This window comes from Phoenix dactylifera, unplaced genomic scaffold, assembly GCF_009389715.1.
Source record: "Phoenix dactylifera cultivar Barhee BC4 unplaced genomic scaffold, palm_55x_up_171113_PBpolish2nd_filt_p 000884F, whole genome shotgun sequence".
NCBI lineage: Eukaryota > Viridiplantae > Streptophyta > Magnoliopsida > Arecales > Arecaceae > Phoenix > Phoenix dactylifera.
The window spans coordinates 32,235-53,316 of record NW_024068247.1 but is presented as its reverse complement, the minus strand read 5'-3'; the positions used below and the strand labels follow the sequence as shown (position 1 = coordinate 53,316).

The 21,082-nt window shown below is 36.2% G+C and overlaps 1 protein-coding gene across 1 annotated transcript; it reads left to right on the top strand.

Annotated features, from left to right (window-relative positions):
* The first annotated feature begins 3,223 nt into the window (after positions 1-3,223).
* LOC120107513 (protein S-acyltransferase 8-like) lies at positions 3,224-19,919 on the top strand. Its single transcript, XM_039120806.1, has 5 exons — positions 3,224-3,631; positions 13,690-13,875; positions 15,296-15,592; positions 18,299-18,532; positions 19,024-19,919. Exons 1-5 carry the CDS (start codon positions 3,593-3,595, stop codon positions 19,525-19,527), a joined length of 1,260 nt encoding a protein of 419 aa, XP_038976734.1. The 5' UTR covers positions 3,224-3,592; the 3' UTR covers positions 19,528-19,919.
* Positions 19,920-21,082: the final 1,163 nt, after the last annotated feature.

Genomic DNA, 21,082 nt, shown 5'->3' with positions numbered 1-21,082 from the left:
TCACTAATTAGTCGATTGATATGCTAGATTTATCTCAAAGTTAATAGAAACAAACTTTCATTGATCCCAGATGAACTAGATTCAACAGACACCATGTTTACTTGAAGACTGTGCTGATTCTTCTAACTCTTTAGGCCCTTATCCTTTCGATAATAGCAATTTCTTGCGAAGTGCTTGGATTTAGCACAAATATAATAGCAACTTTTATTTTTATTTTATTTTGTTAACTTCTAATTGCAGCTTAAATTTATTATATTTTTCTTGGTTTTGATTCCTGAATTTGTCATGTTTCTTTCCCTCTACCAGATTTATCTTATGTTTGAAATCGTTAGAAAATTTATCTTTTTCTCTTATATATTTCTTTTCTATTTAAGTGAAACTATCAAATCATTCATAGTTAGAAGTTCTCTTTTATGTTTTAATGATAAGATAAAAATTTTCACTTAGGAGGTAATTTAACATTAATGGCAGCCATTAGAAATTTCTCAACAAGATCAATTCCTTTTTGTTTCATATCATGAACCAATGCTTGCTCTTCATGAGTTTGCAGTACAAGCTATTTTTTATCAGTCATCTTATACTCTAAAATCTTTCCTACAATGTATTTTCTAGACCCTCATATAATTTACTATATTTTTGTTCTAATGCATCTCATAACTTGCATGTAATGGAAGTGGTGTAAAATATATAATAAAGAGTATCAAAAAGTGAACAAAAAACTAATTTTGATGGATACACAATACATAAAACTAATTTTGATTAATTAAACACCTATCAACTCTTGGCAATACCTCAATAATTCATACCCTCTTTTTTTTTTGGTAAAAAATAAGAGCGGGAGGAGAGGAAACCTCACCCGCGTAGCAGCCCCCACTGGGCCCTCCTTCCACCAGAGATGTTCAATGCAGACCGCAAGTTTCCGCATACCCTCTCCGACCCGTGGGTTCCCTCCACTGGGTTCCTCACCCATGTGTGAGTACGTCTCCCTAGCGCCACCTCGGTACCAATGGACCAGTAGCGCTCCCACTGAAAGCGTCCAGGCATGGGGCATCCGGTTCCTAAATTTAATCAATGCCCGCGCGTTTCGAATCTGGACCATCTCGGTGGAAACAAAGCTCTGTTCCATCTATGCTACCATCTTGGTGGCATAATTCATACCCTCTTCATGGCAGGCCCCTGAGAGGGTGCAAACTTGGATGTCCTTCTAAAGCATTTTTCCAAGTGGTAGGAATACCAACAAGAATACCTGCAATGTGCCACTTGGCATATCCAAGAAAACCAAACAAACTTGCACCATCCATTGTTTCAAGTCCAAGAAATCTTGCTCGAGATGTGACGATTAAAGAGCTTAGATATGTCAGTTAGCAACCTATCTTAGAAGTGGTAGTAGATTAGATTATAAAATTTTGTCGGAACTTTAATTTGTCTCCTTTTCCATTAAATTATGTGACAAAGAAATGGAATGTAGCTCACGATTTTATGATAGAATATTTAGTTAATTTGCCATATCTCACTTTCATCCAAGATTCACCCACCTACATTGTATAGCTTGTGATGTAATGGAAGTTTCATGAGCCACTAGTTATTTGAATTTGTGAGCCTGTGAGCCCTAATGTAATTCCTTGCAATCAGAGGAACCTGCATGAACTTTGAGTGGGCACCCAGGTACTCATATGATTCATGCTTGTTTATATTCACACGCAATTATAGGTCATAAGACAGGGGTATGATCTATTAGAGCCACTGGATTTGATCCTTGGCTTTATGATTAATTTATAATCGATATAGCGGTGCATCGCTTCCATACTTAATGCTCAAGAAAAAAATGGATTCAAAGTTCTCCAATTAAAATACTGGTAGCATCAGCAAAGAATATTCGCTTCTTCGTGGCAAATTAAACCAAGCATCGAATAATAAATATTTGTTTCTTCGGCTCTTGGTCGATCCTGTAGGACGCTTTGAGCGGAGAGGTCTGGCCGAGGTAGGCTCGGCCTTTTGTAAGGTCCGAGATCGGTTCGGCCTTTTGTAAGGTCCGAGGTCGGATGGGTGCTCGGCGGGACCAAGATCTTGCATGTTCGGTGCTGATGTCTATTTGGCTGAAATTGAGTGGTCCTATATTATAAGTAGGATGGTTTATTTTGGCCCCCATCAAGGGTTTTCATATTTCAACCCAACAAAATTATTCATCAACTTTTTGGATAGTTTTTGGCTGGTTAAACAAACAACTCTCTTTTACCCACCACTTGGCAGCATCCAAGCCCCTCTACTCTACCTGGATTAATGTACTTAGCACAACATCCTGTTTTTGGCATGGAATTTCAGCAAATCTAATTTATTAATTAAGTCTACTCAGTACTTTATTTTGATGAGCACAGAGGGGAGCTAGCTGCCACTTGCCAGGCTAGTGCATTTAGGAATTAAATATCCCCATATAGATTACTTCCTTACTTAAATGAAAAAATTATCCCGGCAAGTTGGAGTTCTTTTTTTTTCATGAATATCTTTTTAAAAATTTAATTTTATATAAATATTCTATTAAAATTTATATTTATTTTTATATTGTCATAAAATACTATTTATATACAAATATTTTTTAATATAACGATTTTGCTAACACCATTAATAAAAATTATATTTTTTAATTAAAAATAAAAAATTAAAATTATTTTTTATTTTTCACCGTACTTTTTTTATAAATATATTTTTTATATAACATCTATTAAGAGTATTTTAGTTATTTAAATATAAAATTGTTAATTTTTAACGTGTATGAGAACATATAAAAAATATGGTTAAAAAATTAGAATAATAAAATAAGTGTTGTATGGAATATATATGTAAATATTAATTTGGGGAGAGTATTTACACAAAATTTAATATTTAGGGGGTATTCATGAAAAAAAAAAATCAATAAATTATTACCTTTGCCCATTGGGTTCGGGTTGTGTCCTTCGCGCGAAAGAAATATTGATATTTCGACCGCTGGATCGAGACCCGCACAGCTCTCAAAGCATGCCGATAGACTCATCGTCGCAGATCTCAAAGTGTCCATTATGTGATCCAACGGTGGATTCGTCGAAGGAAGAAAAAGCCTTCTTTTGTATGAACTATACAACCCCTGTCTGGCCAAAACAGTCACTCGGTCCCACCTCATTAAAAGTCTCCCTTTTTTCGTTGTATCCCCCCTTGCGTAACAGGGAGGCATAGCCCCACTTAAACCCCTCCCGGCCTCCCCTTGAACGTGGGCAAGAGAGAGAAATAAAAACAGAGAGAGAGAGAGAGAATACTGCCTTCTTTTTTCTTCTGAAAAGTCCCTGTTTTACACCTCACCCTACCTCAGCTTTCAACAGCCTTCGATCGAAAATCGAAGCCCGGAAAATAAAGAAAGAGAGGAGGGGGAGGGAAGAAAAGGGGGGAAAAATCATTTCTTTCTCTGCTTATTTCAGAAGGGAAGACCGAAAAGCGCTCCAAAATCCAACCTGTAATCTTTTTACCTGCTGCTTTTCTCGTCGATTTTGAGGGCTCGAGGAGGATGAGCGAGTTCGATGTCTTCGATTCCCTTCCGGCGTAGTCGCAGCGGGTTTGGTTCTTCATGGCAAAGCGAGTCTATCAAGTTTGGAAGGGAAACAATGTAAGATACGGCCTTTCTCCCCCTCTTTTTCGTGTTGTTTTCGGCGTATTATTCAGTGTTTGGATTGTTTTTGTGTCGATTTAGAGGGGTTTTGGTTAATTTGGCGAGTACTGGTTGATTTGGGGTTTTGGGGGGATTTGGGTATTGGGTGGTGGGATTGTGCTGGAATATGCTGGACTTTGGTCGGGGTTGTTGTCGTTTCATTGGTAATTGAATTGGGTTTTGCTAGATTTTGTGATTTTGGTGGATTTCACTGCTCGAAAGGGTCAATGAAAAATCGATTCTTGTCGGTACTGAGAATATAATTTGCTCGATGCCATGATATAGGAGTAGGATGTGTAAAATATTATGGTTGTTTAGTTTGAGCGTTCGTGAAATTTAAATGCTTAGTGTTAGCTTGACTAATAGTTGTATCCGGGGTTGTTGGCCGTTTGATTTGATTCTTGTGTAACAAATGATTTGACCTTGCTTTGCTTGTAATAAATGGAGTAACTTTATACTGGTTTGAGTTTCTGTTGAAGTCAGTCAAGCATGTGTATTCAGCTACAGATGGCATCTTATCCAAACTTATTTGCCATTGGATTTATGTTTCCGACAGTGCCGCAAGTTCCTATCACAAGTTTTGTTCTTCGGAATAATGTGCTCCTAATCCTGCCTATGCTACTTCCATTCATTTTTCCCCCTTTCCAATCCTGCATCTGTAACAGCCTTCTTATCAGGCTTCTAAAGTCTATGTTCTACATTGTTTACTAATCAACGTTGGCTCTCCATTAGTTTATCATTTTGTAGTTGCTTCTCTTAAGCTTCCTAGTTCCTACAGTGTACTCATCCAGTCCTAGGATATCCTGTGTTCCCTGGATACTTGCATGGTTCTCATAGTCCATGCTGGATACATAGCTGAAGAATCAGCTAAATGTGAGATATTTGGAATTTGGATACTCATCAAATGCTTTAGCAGCGGTTTGTGAATTGGTGGGGTTGGATTCTTCCAACAATGACTTTGACTTCACTATGATATGTGTTAGAGAAGGCAAGTTTTTGTTATTTTTCCAGAACAAAACTTATTATTTCTGAAATCGTTAAGCTAATTTGGGACTTTGGTCAAAAACATGGATACCAAAAGACCTCAACAAATAATATCTTTTAATATTTTTAACAATATAATTTAATATGCTTATGCAACATTTGATTAAATTGGTTGAAATTATTTCTTCTTTTGAAATATCCCAGCATCTCTTTTTTCTGGTTGCCGACTTAGATGCTCGGACATGTGTTTGAATCTGACTCTCGCATTTGTGTCATTAATTTCTGGTATCTGCTACATCCATCCTATAAATGTGTTTTCTTAATGAGTAATGGTATTGTTAAAAATGTCAAAACCTACTGTCCTAAGGCGTCTTGTTGATATATAACCCTTGTATCTTCTCATATGGTTTTATGCATTGTTCTTTGAGGAAGCTGCCGAGGCTCCTAGACAGTCCCACTTTAGGTGATCTGGCAGCCCAACAACATCAGTACATGCTGTTTTCATTAATTTTAGGCAGGGCAGCTTCCCAAGTTCCTAGATTGGGATCGAAGTGGACCACCATGCACAAAGGCCGGGCAGTATTCAAGTTGTTGCTTAGTCTATAGCTCACCACCTAAAGGCAGCTGTACCAAGATTTGTTCTTTCAATTTTCAAACAATGATAAAGAGACCTTCCCTTTGCCACCTCTTGGTTTTCTCCATATGATGTTTTAGATAGAGATGCAAGGAAAGTGCATAAAAGAAAATGTTAACTGTTTTTCTGCACCTACATAGTCTCCCTTTCCTCAAAATTCTGAAGATATTGCTGTGGAATTTAAAAGTAAATTGGTATACTACAATATCTATTAAAGTTTAATGAGTTTTGCAATCTTAGCTTCGTGCATCTGCCTTTTCACCTAAATACTTGGCCTGGACCTTTTATGAGGGTCAATTTGTAGGGAACTTGAAGTTTTTTGGTACTTTATAACAGTTTGATATTCCCAAATCCCATCTCCCCCATCATTATCATTGTTTCAATTCATTATGGGTCTGTCCTTTGGGTCTTCTATTCATATTGTATAAAGGATGTGAAGATGTTACATTACTCAGGAAACATCTTTTCACTGTCTAGGATCATCCTTCATTCACACCTATGGGATCATTTTTAAGATGTATATGATTTTTTTAACAAGTTGAGATAACATTTTAATTGTCTAATTCATTTCTTAAATTTTTTAATCACTGAAGCAAGGAATGTTCTCAGCCTCTTTTGATGTACAATGGATTTTTGTTGCTAACTTTGGTCCTTTCTTTAGTAAATTGAGCTCTACACTAGTCTTTTAGTATTGAAAATTACTATTTCTTTCGATTATTCGTAAGTTTCTTTACATTTTTGGAATTCAGGATTGAATTATTTTTCAGTTTTGTTTTCCAATCTTCTGAGTTCTAACAGCTAGGGCTTTAGAAGGGTTTACCTTGAGATTTGTAGGTTAGTTCAGAATTTTGATTATTTCAGGAAGCTTTTAGTATAAAGGACATAGATCATTATTAAAATTGTTGATGAAGATAAATTCCTACTTCCAATCTCAAATAGCTGGAGAATGGCTTGACTATTATGTTTACTATAATGCTAGCAAAGTTTCTTGATGGGATGACTCTTTTGGGATTTTTTAAGTTTAAAAACAGATCTGATATCGATGGAGTTACTGAGCTACAGATCTTTTGACTTTAAGCTAGGTTCTATTTAGTATTTTTTTAGGGTTTTTTGCATGGATACCCTTCTAAATATCGAATTTTGCATGAATATCCTTTCAAAATTGATATTTGCATGTATACCCTTGTAAAACTCTGTTATTGTACAAATATCCCTAATATAATTGTTGTTCTAACGATGTTAAAAAAAATCACATTTATATTAATTAAAAATAAAATACAAATTTAAAATGACGTTATTATCCTTACTCTTCCCTCCCCACCTCCAACCCCCCCTGCTTCGGCTTCCCCAACAGTGCCTTACTCTTCCCTCCGCCCCCCTCCACACCCCCCCCCCCCCCGCGGTGCCCGGCTTCAGAAGACAGCTGTTCTTGTGCCAGAAGAAGAAGAAGACAGGAGCTCCACATAGCTGTGCTCTGCTTCAGAATCTCTTGGACCCAGAAGAGAGAGAGAGAGAGAGAGAGAGGGAGAGAGAGAGAGGACTGCTGGTTTGAGTTGGAAAGAAGGTGGCTTGTCTAAGGACCAGAAATGATGCTAAGTAGGTGGCTTTAACAGCACGGATCGAGTTGGTGGTAATGGAAACAGAAAAAGAGAAACAAAATCAGGATAAAGGCTGCACAAAGCCACCTAAAATCCTGCAAAAGCTCAGAGAAATGAGTTTGCTTTGTGATAACAAGCAAGAGAGTCACTTCTTTTTTTTGTGTGTGGGTGGTGGTACTATTGGTCGTTTTTAAGTGAATTTATGGTGGGTTTTCAAGGCAGACAGGAAGGAGATATGGGTTTCTTAGGAGCTTGTTAGCTTGCTCCCATGGCCTTATTATTCTCTAAAGGGATGAGAAATGCCAGCCAATGAGGAAGGAGAACAGGGAGGAAGGAGATCGCAAGCGAGCTGCATCGCGTTCTCGGGCCGACCTCGCTCCCCATGGCCTGCGGGATCTTGATCTCGCTCCCCATGGCCCTCGCCATCGCGATCGCGATCGCGATCCCGATATGCCGGGGGCGGGGGCGGGGGCGGGGGGGGGGGAAGCCGGGCGCCGCGGTGGTGCAGGGTTGGGGCGGGGGGGAAGCCAGGCGTTGGGGGGGTCGTGGGGGGGGGTGGGAAGCTAGGCGCTGCCGGGGGGGGGGGGGGGGGGAGGTGGGGGGTGTGAGAAGGGTGAGGCTAATAACGCGATGTCAAATTTTAACTTTATTTTTAATTAACATAAATATGATTTTTTTTAACACCGTTAGAACAACCGTTATATTAAGGGTATTTGTACAATAACAGAGTTTTATGAGGGTATGCATGCAAATATCAATTTTGGAAGGGTATTCACGCAAAATCCTATATTTAGAAGGGTATCCATGCAAAAAACCCTTTTTTTTATTTTTGTCTTAGATAACTAATCTTGGTTATCTATGTCTATGGTACATATTGATTTTGCTGTAAGATGTTATATGCAACGTAATGGCTAGAAGGTTGATCAGTGTAAAGGTAGTAATGGCTAAAAGGTTGATTAGTGCAAATGTACTTGTTCTTGAGAAACCCTTTCTGTGCCTTTCGAGCTTAAAAAAAGGAAACAGAATGTCTGCTGCAAACAATGTGATACTAAAAGTGCTTTCTTAAGAAGAAAAGCAACAAGACCTTTAGTTTTTGCTTATTCTAATAGATATGAAAAGAGAAATATTGTAGGCCTTTTTAGCCTTGCTCAGTTACCAATTAGGGGCGTAACAGAGCCAAGCATGATCGAGCTTGGGTTTGATCAATCTTGGTTTGAAATTAATTTTGATCCGGAATTTTGAGATCGTGCTTGATTTGTTTACCATTATTTCAAGCTCAATTCAATATTGATTTCAAACTGAGCTGAAAACAAGTCTAATTGACCAACCAGATAATCCTAAAATGAGCTGAAATCAAATTGATTCTAGCTTGAATCATAGATTAGTTCAAGCTTGAATCATAGATTAGTTCAAGATTGATTTCAAGTATTTGCAAACTTGAATCAATATTTAATTGATTCAAAGGATAAGCAATATACCAAGGTTTTAAAATCCGGTATCTGGTGTGGGACTGGTTTTCAGTCGGACTGGTACGGTATCAGTCCATCCCATACTGGCACACTAGTACGAGGTTGTGTCCTGGTACTGTATCAGAATTCCCATATGTCCGAATTTCTATATTTTTATTTTTTTCCTATTTTTTGTGTTTCTTTGTCGATAAGCCTATTTCTCTCTCTCTTTTTTTTTGTATTTTTAGTGGTTTAGTTTTATTTCAGTGGTACGTGATGTTGGAGTGCCATGGTTATGCGCATACTGTAAATGCACATGGTACAATTTGTCATCCTCAAATTTCGTTTATTTTATTTATTATTAATCTAATCCAAAAATAACAAAAATAATTCATAAAAAAATATATGTTAAAAAATAACTATATTGTAGGGTGTTGTCCACCCTACAACATATTCGAAATTCATGCCAAATAGTAAAAGGTTTGGTGACTTTCCCTAATTTTCCCACTATGTGCCAATTTTTGGACATAAAAAAAAGTGGGGAAAGAGGCTCATTGCCAGTGGAATTGCTGCCAGTTTTCTCTTTTTTAAAACTGAAAACTGAAATGGTGCTTTTGTTTTTCCTAAATTTATAAAATATGTTTGCAATGGATGATTGTTTTTAAAAATATAAACATAAATTCTATAAGCAGTAGTTTTGGTGGCAGTGGCAATGATGGGGGCAGTTATGATGGAGGTGGTGGTAATGATGGTGGTTGGGGTCAAACAAAACATGTTTCTCTTTTTTTAAAAAAAAAGTGAAGCCACTTTTAATAGCTTTCACATTTTTTAAAATACCAGGCAAGAGTTTTCTAAAAACAAAAAAGAGAAAATTACTCTACCAAATAGGTTTTTTATCTCGATTTCTTGTTTTAGTTTTGAAAAACTGAAAACTAGAAATTGCAGTGATACTTGCCAAGGCCTATGTTGAATTCATTATTGACATAGTCAACAATGTCCAGACAACTGCTTATGATTTTATTGAAGAAAATTTAAAGGATAGCAAATTTTTATGTAAAGCTTTTTATATACTATATTATAAGATGGAGGAATATGCTGTATATAATATTCCATCTATCAAATTCAGTGACTAAAATATGCTTAGTATTTATTGAGAAAAAAAAATGATGTAGGTTCAATTAATATTTCTTTCATGCACACGCACTTTGAAATCAAAATTTGTATTCAAATTCTTTATTATGATCAAGTTTTGTTTTCAGATTGGGGACATACATTAGTTGGAGTCTTAAAAAAATAACTCGACCAAATGTCTTAACTTTTGTCACACAAGAAACCCAAATTAGTAGGAATCCTAAACAAAAAAGCCATTGCGCTTTATCTCTCTCTATCTCTCTCACTTCCCATCTGAATTCCTGTAGAAAAAAATTCTCCCAACCTGCTTCTCTTTTCTCTCTCTTCCTCCTTCCCCAACCTGTCCCCCTCTTTCGCTCTCTCTCCCCTTCTTTCACGTCCACCCTTCACGTGCAAAAGTTTTGTAAGTACTATGAAATTGAATATCCATTTTCAAAATATTATTCCATTTTTTTATTTTTATATTTTTTGTGCATTCAATTTTTCTATTTTTTCAATAATTCAAGGGAGTAAAATGTGTCCTTTCTTCAGTAGTTTCTCGAGACATGCATTGTGTGTGCCTTAGTTTTTTTGTTTATTAACTTTGTCTTTTGGATTTATTTTTATTTTATATATGTTTATATTTTAAATATAATTCAATAACTTATAACTGTATTTTCATTTTTATTAGTTCCTTTTACACATGCAATGCATGTGCCCATATTGCTAGTTGTCTTAAAAGGGCATAGGAACAGCAACATTATGGTGCTGCCATACTGCATGTTCTAGAGTGATGATGAAGACAAGATGCCTACACCAAATTCTACTTCAAATTAACAGAGAGATGGTATCTTTTGGTTTGTAGATATCATCTTCTGCATTTCAATCTAAACTAGAGCCAAAGATGGTACTTGTTTAATTCAATAATTAGAGAGATTTTTTTCTCTCTAGTTCTCTATCAGACACCCAAAGAGATAGGATTAGGAGTTCTTGAGATATTGAAGTAGATTTGTAGCTTCATCAGGATCCATCATAGAGCTAAAATTGTATTCGGAGGCTGTAATTGTTGTAGTTTTTTCTTTTAACCTCTAAATTTTTTGTGGGTTTATAATTTGTTTTTGTTCTTGGGCTAGAAGTTACAATTTAGTCTGAATTACATCCCAGACTGTAGGCTTTTACTTGAGTTATGAGAGTTCCTCTTAATAGTAACTTTTTAGGTGGCTCAAATTGATTTGTAGTTCAGCTTACTGAAAGAGTTCATTTCGCAATATCTTTCAGATATTAATCAATCTAAGACTAGATGAAAATGTATATATCATGATCTTTCCGATTGGTTTATTTGAGTCTATGATCTGTATTGCTTCCAATGCCATTCAGTGTAAACCATTTATAGTCATGACATTTGTCGTTATCATATCATACTGTTGTCTGAAAGCTTTCTTCTTAGGTTGGACTGTGCCTTCAACTCCCAGTGGGTCACCATGCCACATGTATAGATGCTGATTATGCTCCATGATGTTTTTCTACATATCATTCTATCTCACTTGCTTCCGAATTCTGTCAGTAGTCTTGTTCGCAATTTATATGTATCTGTCATTTTTGGTGCTTTTTGTTATTTGGGAAACTCTTATGATCTTGCCTGCAAGCATTATCTTAACTCATCTTTTAAATCAAGGTCTTGGTTATCTCTCATCTAGGCATTTGTCATAGTTGTGCCATGTTAGCAGGGGCAGAGCCATGTTGGCAGCTTGGTGCCTTTTTTTTTTTTTGAAGGAAGGGAGGGAGGAGGGGGGGGGGGGGGGGGGGGGGCGGCAAGGGCAGAAATTTCTAGTATTTTTTTCTCATCGTATTGCTTGGCCTCTCCATTCTATAACACGTGGCCTCCAGAAATTTCTTGTAAATTTTTCTTATCGTATTGCTTGGCCCCTCCATTCTTTAACACGTGCCCCCCTAAAATTTCAAAAGATATCCATTGGCCCCCCATGTGCTTCTCAACCTGCACAAGACTGACCATGCTCTCTTGAAACACCCTAAAATTTCAAAAGATTTGCTTTGAAAAAGAAAATAATTTCCCATAGTGAGTTCCAATATCACTTGGACATTGTTTTCCATAAAAATCTGCTTGAAAGAAATTTAAATATGAAGTGGCTTTCATAGTTTACCTTGGTAGCAATTTTTTCTCCCAAATTTGCACCTCTTTTTCCATTTTCCTTGTTGCCCTTATTGCCAGGCTAGTCTCCCCTCCTATGTAGAGAAGAAACCCGTCTTGTTTGATATCATAAGAATATGAGACCATTTTTTTCATTTTTATAGTTCTCAATCAGCCTATAAAGTTTTTATTTTGTAATAGATGGTACGTGCATTTTAGTCCTTATTTGGATATTCTGATTTATGGAATACTTTAATAAGAAAATATTATGTGGGTTGTTGATGTTATTTGCACAAGAATGGTATTTTTCTTTTAACATATGATATTGCTGAAATTATTAAAATGCTAGTAGCATTGTATAGGGAAATCAAATACAAAAGACTCAATCCTTTTAGTCAATTGTATCAATAATGACATTTTTTTCCACAAAAACTTGGCCCCCTCTAAAATTGAATCCTAGTTCCACCCCTGCATGTTAGTACATTTGTTTGCTTTCCCTTTTCTACAAGGGATCTATGATGTTCCTTGGGATCAATCCATCTTTCTTGTGGTAAATGTATGACTCACATTAACTTGAGGTCTTCCTTTTTTGTAAATAATTGTCTGCTGTGTATATATTACATTTTAGACATGCCATATATGATTCAAGAGCTTGCCACTTGCATACTGTCTCATTGTTTATATAAGGTTGAGCATAAATTGCAAGTACATGCCATGGGCTCTATGCTTGAGTTCCTTAATACAGCATGGAGATGATTTTATTTATTTATTTATTCATTTATAAGGGGGCACCAACATTAATGAATAAATGATAAAATCCATGAATAAATTGTGAATAATTAAATAGTTACCAATTAGTTTGGTTATCAAGAATAATTTAAAGAACCATTCAATATTGGGAATAATTGAAAAAAATTCAATAATTGAGAAGACATTGATTAACATTTACCTTATAAACTTAAATAATGCCATATAACTATATTGAATGATTTTTTAGGAATAAACTATATTGAATAATTAATTAAAAAATGGTCTCTAGAGAACTTATTGTGTCCAATGGTTTCTTACTCATTGATCATTTGCAATTTAATTCTTCTTATAGCTTTTTCCCTGTTTTGTTAGAAAAAGATATTGAAAAAGAAAGAACTTGTGATCTGTAATCTGATCCAGTTCCATCTGTCCAACCACCTCTACTGTTCATGTTATGAACCTCATATTACTAACAATTTTTCACCCCTCCCCCTTCTTCACATGGGGACATGGTATCGCATCTGCTTTAGCATGGTTTCTCAGTCTGCAGGATGTGAGTCCTTTGTATTTGTATATACTTAGCTTTTGAATTATCTTGAAGTGCATTACTTTCTTATAATTTTTATTGCATCTGTGGTCACAATTATGAGTTGAGCTCTGAAAAATTATCTTGTCGATGTGTTTCAAATTGCTTCATTTATCTTATAAATGTTTACTTTTATATTGGAACCACAAATGGACGAATTTCTGTGTATTTTTTCCTTTGAAGATCTAACATATGACACACTTAACTGGCTCCTTTTTTTCTGAAAGTTGGTCATGGGTCATATCTGTGACTTTTAATCCTTTTATTCAGTAAAGCTGTTTCATCTAAGTGGTGCTTGTTATATGGAAGAGCTTTAACCTTAAAACTGCTTTCTATCTTTTGTCATTTTTCTACCTGACATGTTATTGTGATTATCTTGGCCTTTCATGCTCTGCCACATGTAACACTATAACATCTAGCAATGTCTGCCTAATTGCTTTTCTATCATGTCTTGAACTTTTGGTGCAATGCTGTTCTTTGGTGGTTGTCATGATTTTAGCATGCCAGAGGGTTGAGCATGAAATATGATTGGTTGCTATTTTGAAGTCACCACTTGATATATCACTTGTTCCCCTCATATTATGATTTCAAAATGTCATGCATTCGTTTGGAAATGATATTTGAAACACATTAGTATATTATAGAGTAGCTAATGATGTAAAAGATTTAATAGCAGCTTATGACCCGTGGAAAGAGTTATGGTGACCTTTTCATCCTTAATTAACAGATGTTTAACTTGTATGTTTTTCTTCTGCAGGTATTCATCTTCAGGGGAAGGCTGATATTTGGTCCTGATGCTAGGTCTCTGTTTATCACTATTTCGCTCATCGTTGTTCCCGTTGTTATCTTCTGTGTCTTTGTTGGGAGACATCTTCTCCACAAGTTTCATCCCTATAATGCAGGATATGCGGTCTTGGTGGTTGCAATAGCCTTTACAATCCACGTTAGTACTCTTTGCCCATTTGAAACCCAGAACTTTAAGGCATTGCTTTTCATGCGAAGCTTCATAGCCAGTTGCCTTATAATGCCTGAATGCTAACCAGTATTAATAAAATAAACAAATAATCGTCTTATCTTTGTTGAACATGATGTTTGTGTTTTTCTCATTACAAAGTGAGCAGACCATTAGTTTTTCTTTTTCTTTTCCATTTAATGAGTTAGATTGTACTAATTTACCAAACTGATGGGATGCCCCTTGTTGTATATTGGTTTTGGTTATGGTTCGTAATTCTTTCTTGTTGAGAGATCAATAAAACTCTTACCTGAGTACATGTACACTCATAAAATATGCAGCTTCTGCCTAGGCCAAGGTGTTCTTGCATTGCAGCTAAACATGAAATATGAGCAGCATCTTTAAATTTCAGGTTAACAGCATTGTCTCCCTTATCTTCTTTTTTAACACTAATCGAAAAGTAAGAGAATCACGTAGTTAAATCTAATTATGAAGTGAATTTGGCATAAAAAATCCACTTATTATTCAGTTGCAATAAAAGGTTGGATTAATATTTTTTGCAGAGCAATACACTTTTATACGAATCGACTGAGTTTCTGAAACCCAATTACTAAACACCTGATACATGTATTTTAAGTATCTGATGCACATTTATTTTGACTACTGTCTTGCACCTACTTAGAACCATGGACAAAATAGTCTGGGGATGCCTAAATATTTATCATTTTGCAAAGAAAGATAATCAATCTTTTCTTGCAAAATCAATGATTAAGTGGTTTTTTAATGCAAAATCCCCAATTGTGAATCTATTTTTTTTTTGTCTGTGAAGCATTTGAATTGTTGAAGTGCATTTTGCAGTCCTGTAACCTCAACAATTCATTTCTCGAGTAACACAAAAAGATTTCTCTTTGTATGGTTTATTATCAAAATTCCTTCATTTCACTATCAATAATAGCTTGTGGCCTTCATTTATTGTCTCATTTGCATACTCAATAGTTATTCTGAGTTTGAAAATTTATTTTATGGTCGGTATCATTTGATCCTCAGCTAGTTCTTGTATGCATTACGTTTGATTGGTGAATCTTCTTGATCATGAGACAATTTCATTAAATCTTTATAGATTTTTCTTTTTTAATAGCTTTTCATCTTTTGACACATATATGCATGCCTTACTGGAGCTTTTTAAGAATTTTAGCAACAATTTCCATCATAAAATATATTTTTTTAGATAGAGTATCAGAAATAGTATGCCTTTTACTAGAACTAGCATTGTGTCTTTTTCAAACTCAAACATTGATAATGGGAACATTCCTCCATATTATTGCACACGTAATATTAATCTTGAACTTTTGTGGTAAAACCCACACATACACAAAATCATATTGTGAAATTTTGCCAAATTCTCGTCTAGATTTTGTTACTGCTGCTGGTGACTTCAGCTCGAGATCCCGGTATTGTACCACGTGCTTCACACCCTCCAGAAGAGGAATTCTCTTATGATACTTCTGAGGTTGGTGGGAGGCATACACCCAGTCTACAATTTCCCCGCATTAAAGAAGTAATGGTTCATGGAAAGGCTGTGAAAGTAAAATATTGCGATACCTGTATGGTTTATCGCCCTCCACGTTGTTCTCACTGCTCCATATGCAATAATTGTGTGGAACGCTTTGATCATCACTGCCCCTGGGTGGGACAATGCATTGGACAGGTACGTTGCATGACTTGATGTATTCACCTTTTTATCATGAAAATGTACAAAACACTTGCTTTACTTCTTTGGCCATTGAAACAAGCAAAAATATGGTAAGCATGTGGTACAAGTCCATCATATTGATCAAGTTGATTGCTTACCTTTAACACCTAATGGAACATTTTTCTTTTACAAAATATGTTTGCAGTTGTTTTGAACTTGTATTTTGTTTAGTTAGTTAGATGGACAATTAGTATTATTACCAAAAATGCATGATACGTGTTGTAGTTACACACTTTGTAGATTATAAGATTCCACTTCAACAGTTATTTAACTTTTAAGGGTGTTTTTCTCAAAGCATATCCTAGAAATTATTGCATTATGCTGGGTTTTGATATATGCATTAATGCTGTTTTAATATTGCAATATGTATGATTACTGTAATAAAAACACAAAATGATAATCGTAACCACAACCATCAGGCCCGGGGTCAACAATTTGTCAGCTTTTGGGTACATAGTTGCTTCCCTCAGTGTTACTAGCAGCATTTTCATATATTCTCATAAAACTTTTATTCATGTCAGCTTACACTCAAGCACTTTCTTGATCCCATTTTAAGCTTATGCTCAAATATATAAAAAAGTATGCGAGGCTATATTAAATATGTTACCGGTAATTTGTTTGAAGAATTATGGTTCTATCCATCATATTAGTTAATTATCCAAATATTTTTTTCATTTATTTATGGGCTTAAAATCAATTATATTATTTTGCTGATATTTCCTAATTTTTCTAGAAGATCTCCCAAATTGAGTCCTAGAGCACATATGCAATTCATTGAGCCCCAGTATTTATTTACTTTCATGGTAGTTATGTACTAGAAAGTCAATTCAAAGAAAATGATTCCGCATATTCGAAACAAAATCCTAAATTGAATAAATATAAAGATAAACATAGATGATTTCTAAGAATGTTTATTTTAGTCCTGCTAAGCTAAAAATGTTGGTTCCTTCTCATGATATACAAAAGATCTTTCCCCTGTATCTTTGTGTTCTTCTGATTTTGAATTTATAAATCTTGATGAATTTTTCTTCTGATTTCTTAACACAATTGTAATATGCATGATACCAAACTCCATTGAACTTGAGCGGCATAAGTTGTTTTTGATTTGTAAAACATTGTTCTTACCAAATGAGGCATATCGGACATTAACTACACGAGTTTTGTGTTCATGCCATGGACATAGACATGTATGTAAAAGCTGTGTCCATTCATGTGTTTGATCGCCATCCAGCATCCTTTGTCGCTACTCTCCTTGAACTCTATGGTCCCTGAGATGTTGGTCAATCTACAGTTTATATTTTTGTGAATTCAGTGGACCTATGGAAACATGCCAGGAAACAGAAAATTGCAGTTGTTGACTTCATAAAAGTAGAAGGTATAATTTTTGTTTTAGATAAAGAAGTGATTAGGTGCCATCTTCGTTATCTGAGGAATGTTATCTTCTTCTGCAGACTGCACTATTGTGCATCTCCATTGAGCTTCCAAGCCCTCCACTTGGGTTATATGGTTTTATATGATCCATTGAGGCCTTTCAGTTCCTTTTGTTCAATCTTATCCTGCTTTACCTTTTAAAGCCTGTTGTCAGCTTTAGTCAGCTTTACCCTGCCTCTTATCAACTTGGTCCTTTGTTTTTGAGATGTGCTAGTGCTGCAATTTTGACATTTCCCTATGTGCTTTATGCATAGCGTCCATAATTGATATTGATATGGTGCTATGTCTGATGTCTTATGGAAATTATCACCTAATTTTGTACCTCTTGAGAATTATATGACCTGATTTATTATGTACATGACCATTTTGGGCAAGGAATGCAAAACTATGTCAAACCGGCCGGTTTGGGGCATACTAAACTGGACCAGTCGGCTGTCGGCATGATTCAAACAATTAATTCAGTTCGATATAATCCTTCTATGTTTCGATTGTTCCTAGCCTCCACCTAGCTTTTCGCATTATCATTTCTCCCTCGAGCTCGAGAACTTTGCCTCCCCCTGTGCTTGGACCTTGATGGTGAGAGGCGTCAAAGGTATGGGTCCTCACCCCCACCCCCCCTCTCCCTCTCTCCTTGACACACAGGGTTAGGGTTAGGGTTTTGAGCCCCCCACCTCTGAAGATGAGGGCTTTTGAGCCCTCTTTTTCTCCTTCTTCCTCTTTCTCTCCCTCCCTTTCCTTTTCTCTCCCTCCCTTCCTATACTCCCCACACCCACAAAAAAAAAAAAAAAAAAAAAAAAACTCTCTTTTTAGTGCTACCGTCCCCCTCCTTATCCTGCTCTTCATGTTGGAATAGGGGAGAGTGGGTTTTTTTTTTTTTTTCCAATTTTTGGATTTTGAATTGAAGTCGGCACACATCCTTTGCCAACTTCAGTTCAAAATCTGAAAAAAATAAAGAGGCCTAGTTGCCCCCTGCACGGTCCTAGTATCGGTTGGAATCTTGATTCTAGGGTTTCGTAATATATTTCTTCCATTATTATCTTTTGATTTCTAATTTGCTCGTGTATAATTGTATTTATCTCCTTCATGATTCTTGCACTTAAGCAACTTTTCTGTCCTTATTTTGTCTTATTTTCTTCTCATGCTTTGTAGTGGTGTATAACTTTACATATAATCAAATCTATCAAGTTCTTATTTATAAGTCTGCTAATCTTGTGGGTTATCTTTGTGCAGCGCAATTATCGATACTTTTTCTTTTTCGTTTCTTCCTCAACTCTTCTCTGCATCTATGTGTTTGCAATGTCTGCACTGTACATCAAGTTTCTTATGGATAACGATTATCCTACAGTATGGAAGGCAATCAAAAAGTCTCCTGCGTCCCTGATACTGATGATCTATTGCTTCATTTCCCTGTGGTTTGTTGGTGGTCTCACTGGATTTCATTTATACCTTATTGGTACTAACCAGGTGAATCCCTTTCTTCCTGCTTGCTTGGGTTCATTGCATGTTATTTATTTATTTATTAGTTTTCTAGTATCTCTGCAGTTTGTTTGATAAGTATAGATACTTGAGTTTTGATTATGATATGCAGACAATATGATGCACCATTAAAATATTAGCATTGGTAGAAAGTTTAAGTAGAATTATGATAAGGTGGCACATAAAACCATTAGGACCATAAAATATGTTGAGGTATATCTCTGTTAACTTAGAGTTTCTTTTATTGAAATTATTTTAAGAAAGGAAAACAGATCAATTGACGCAAGAATCGCAAAAATTTGTAATGTTGGTTTTAACAATACACGTTTTTCATATTGCATCTTGGACGACTTCACATAATTTTTGCATTGTAAACAATCATGCTCTTGTACAGCGGATGCATTTTGCCTTTTCCATCTGCATTGCATTGTGCTTTTTCTCAGCTTAAAATGTACATTAACCAGTTTTCTGTTCTGCAGACAACCTATGAGAATTTCCGATACAGAGCAGACAACAGGTCCAATGTCTATAACCTGGGTTGTCTGAATAACTTCTTAGAAGTTTTCTGCACAAAGATCAAACCATCTAGAAACAACTTTCGAGCCTATGTACAGGAGGAAGTTGCAAGACCTCCCACAATCAGCCGTGCTAGGGAGGTAGAAGATGAACCAGCTGGTGGCCCGCGTGCAAAAGTCGAAGATGATCTTGAGTTAGGTGGGGATCTATTGAAGATCTCCCAGCGTCGTAATTATGAAGAGGTAGATGAGGAGATGGGTGGCAGAAACAGCAATGGGATCCACAGTGTTCTCTCAGAGTCCGAACTTGTGATAGATCCAGACACACAAGCTCCGGTTAGTAGAAGCGAGGTGAGGGATTCGAGCTTGGGTAGGACAAGCAGGAACTGGGATATCTTACCGGACGTTATGGCAACCAGTTCTTCCGCCACTGAAGGTGGAGTGCCATTACAAAAGGATGCACGTTAGTCAGTCATACACCTATTTATACTGTGAAAAGCTGGGATACTATCAGATGCTCGGATCCTTTAAAAGGAAGAAAAGGGGAAAAAAAAATGAAGGGAAAGAAAGAAAAGGCAGGAGGGCTTCTGCACTTGAACTGGTCTTTTAGGTGTAACAAGCTTCATTTGTTCTTGCAGTAGGGCATGTATGTGTTGATGTTTAGTTCAGTTGAAGAAGTGAAGGAATTTGAAAGCCCTAGCTGGCTGCTTCTTTTTTTTCGTTTTCTTTTTCTATTTTGCTGTTTATGTTATACTTTGATCTGTGGATTCTCTGAATTGTGGCATATTCTTTCTGTAAAGCACTGTTGTAGTAGGATGTCCGATGTTATCCATATTTTTTACCTCCTCTTTTATCCAAAATTAAAGTACATGAAATAGGTTGTCTGTGGATGCTAAGGAATTCCATTTGTTGGTCTCTTCTTGTCCTTTGATGATATCCTTTGCCTCAAGGATGCGGGATATCTCAAATTTGCAAGTTGCTGACTTGCTGGTCTTTGTCTGAGATGAGTGGCTGTTCGTGTTGCACCCATGACATTATACGCTATTATTTTGCTTTTGCATCGGGGGGGGATTTGAAATTTTTTCATCGTATAGCCAAAGTATTGAAGAACAGTTCTCTGAATTTCAGTTCTCATATGCCGAATGACATCTGATGCTTTATTCCTGTGTGTACTGATCGGCGGATAACAATTTTATATTCCCAAAGTTTATACTAATGATTCTGAATTTTAACAAAATGATTTGAGCTTAGGACGTTAAGCAAAACAATTTACTCAAAATTTTGAGGAAACAATGAATCCAGGAGTCCCCCCATTGGCTATCTGGTGCTGTTTGTGAAGACGCTTTCCTCCATCTAGTTCTCAGTGAAAGTCCAAAAAAAAAGGACTGCAAGAATAACTATGCATGCTATATTGGAAGAATACCTTGATGTTTAGAGCAGCAGTGAATGGTGATAGATGATACTCAGAGCAACCATGGTGATAGCAGCAGTATCAGTATTCTGCTAAAGAGAGAGAGAGATGGGCGGTAGCAATAGAAGTAATTTCTCATAATCACCTCTTTCAAATCTTTCATTGTTGCAACTGTGTTTAATGAATCACATTAACTAGATCTGGAAAGTTTTCAGTTTGCAGTTTCAGTTTTAAAAAAAAGCCCTAATCAATCGCACCACCCCCAAAGTTCATTTCTTTGTTATTATGTCACCATTTGAAGATGGCAAGAATGTGAAGATGACATTACCAAGGTTTTCATCTTTTGTAGCAATGTCGGTCGAATAGATTACAGTACAGTCAAAATTCTCACCTATTCATGCATGAATTGGAAGGATCGGTTTTCCAATTATAACCACCCATGATGATAACAGCTGCGATCGGATGAGCCCTACAAACATAATCATGTCTATTGTTCTAATTATGAATAGCCATGATTGGAAAACCAGCATTAACATATGAACCAAAGAGGATCCAACCTCATTGTTGTTAGGCAAATGTGATGGTGCCCTAGGAATCAAGAGATGGTCATCA

Coding starts and splice junctions, on each gene's coding strand:
- LOC120107513 (XM_039120806.1), top strand. CDS start 3,593: ATGGCAAAGCGAGTCTATCAAGTTTGGAAGGGAAACAAT. Junction 3,632..13,689: donor AAGTTTGGAAGGGAAACAAT/GTAAGATACGGC, acceptor TTTCTTCTGCAG/GTATTCATCTTCAGGGGAAG. Junction 18,533..19,023: donor ACCTTATTGGTACTAACCAG/GTGAATCCCTTT, acceptor TCTGTTCTGCAG/ACAACCTATGAGAATTTCCG.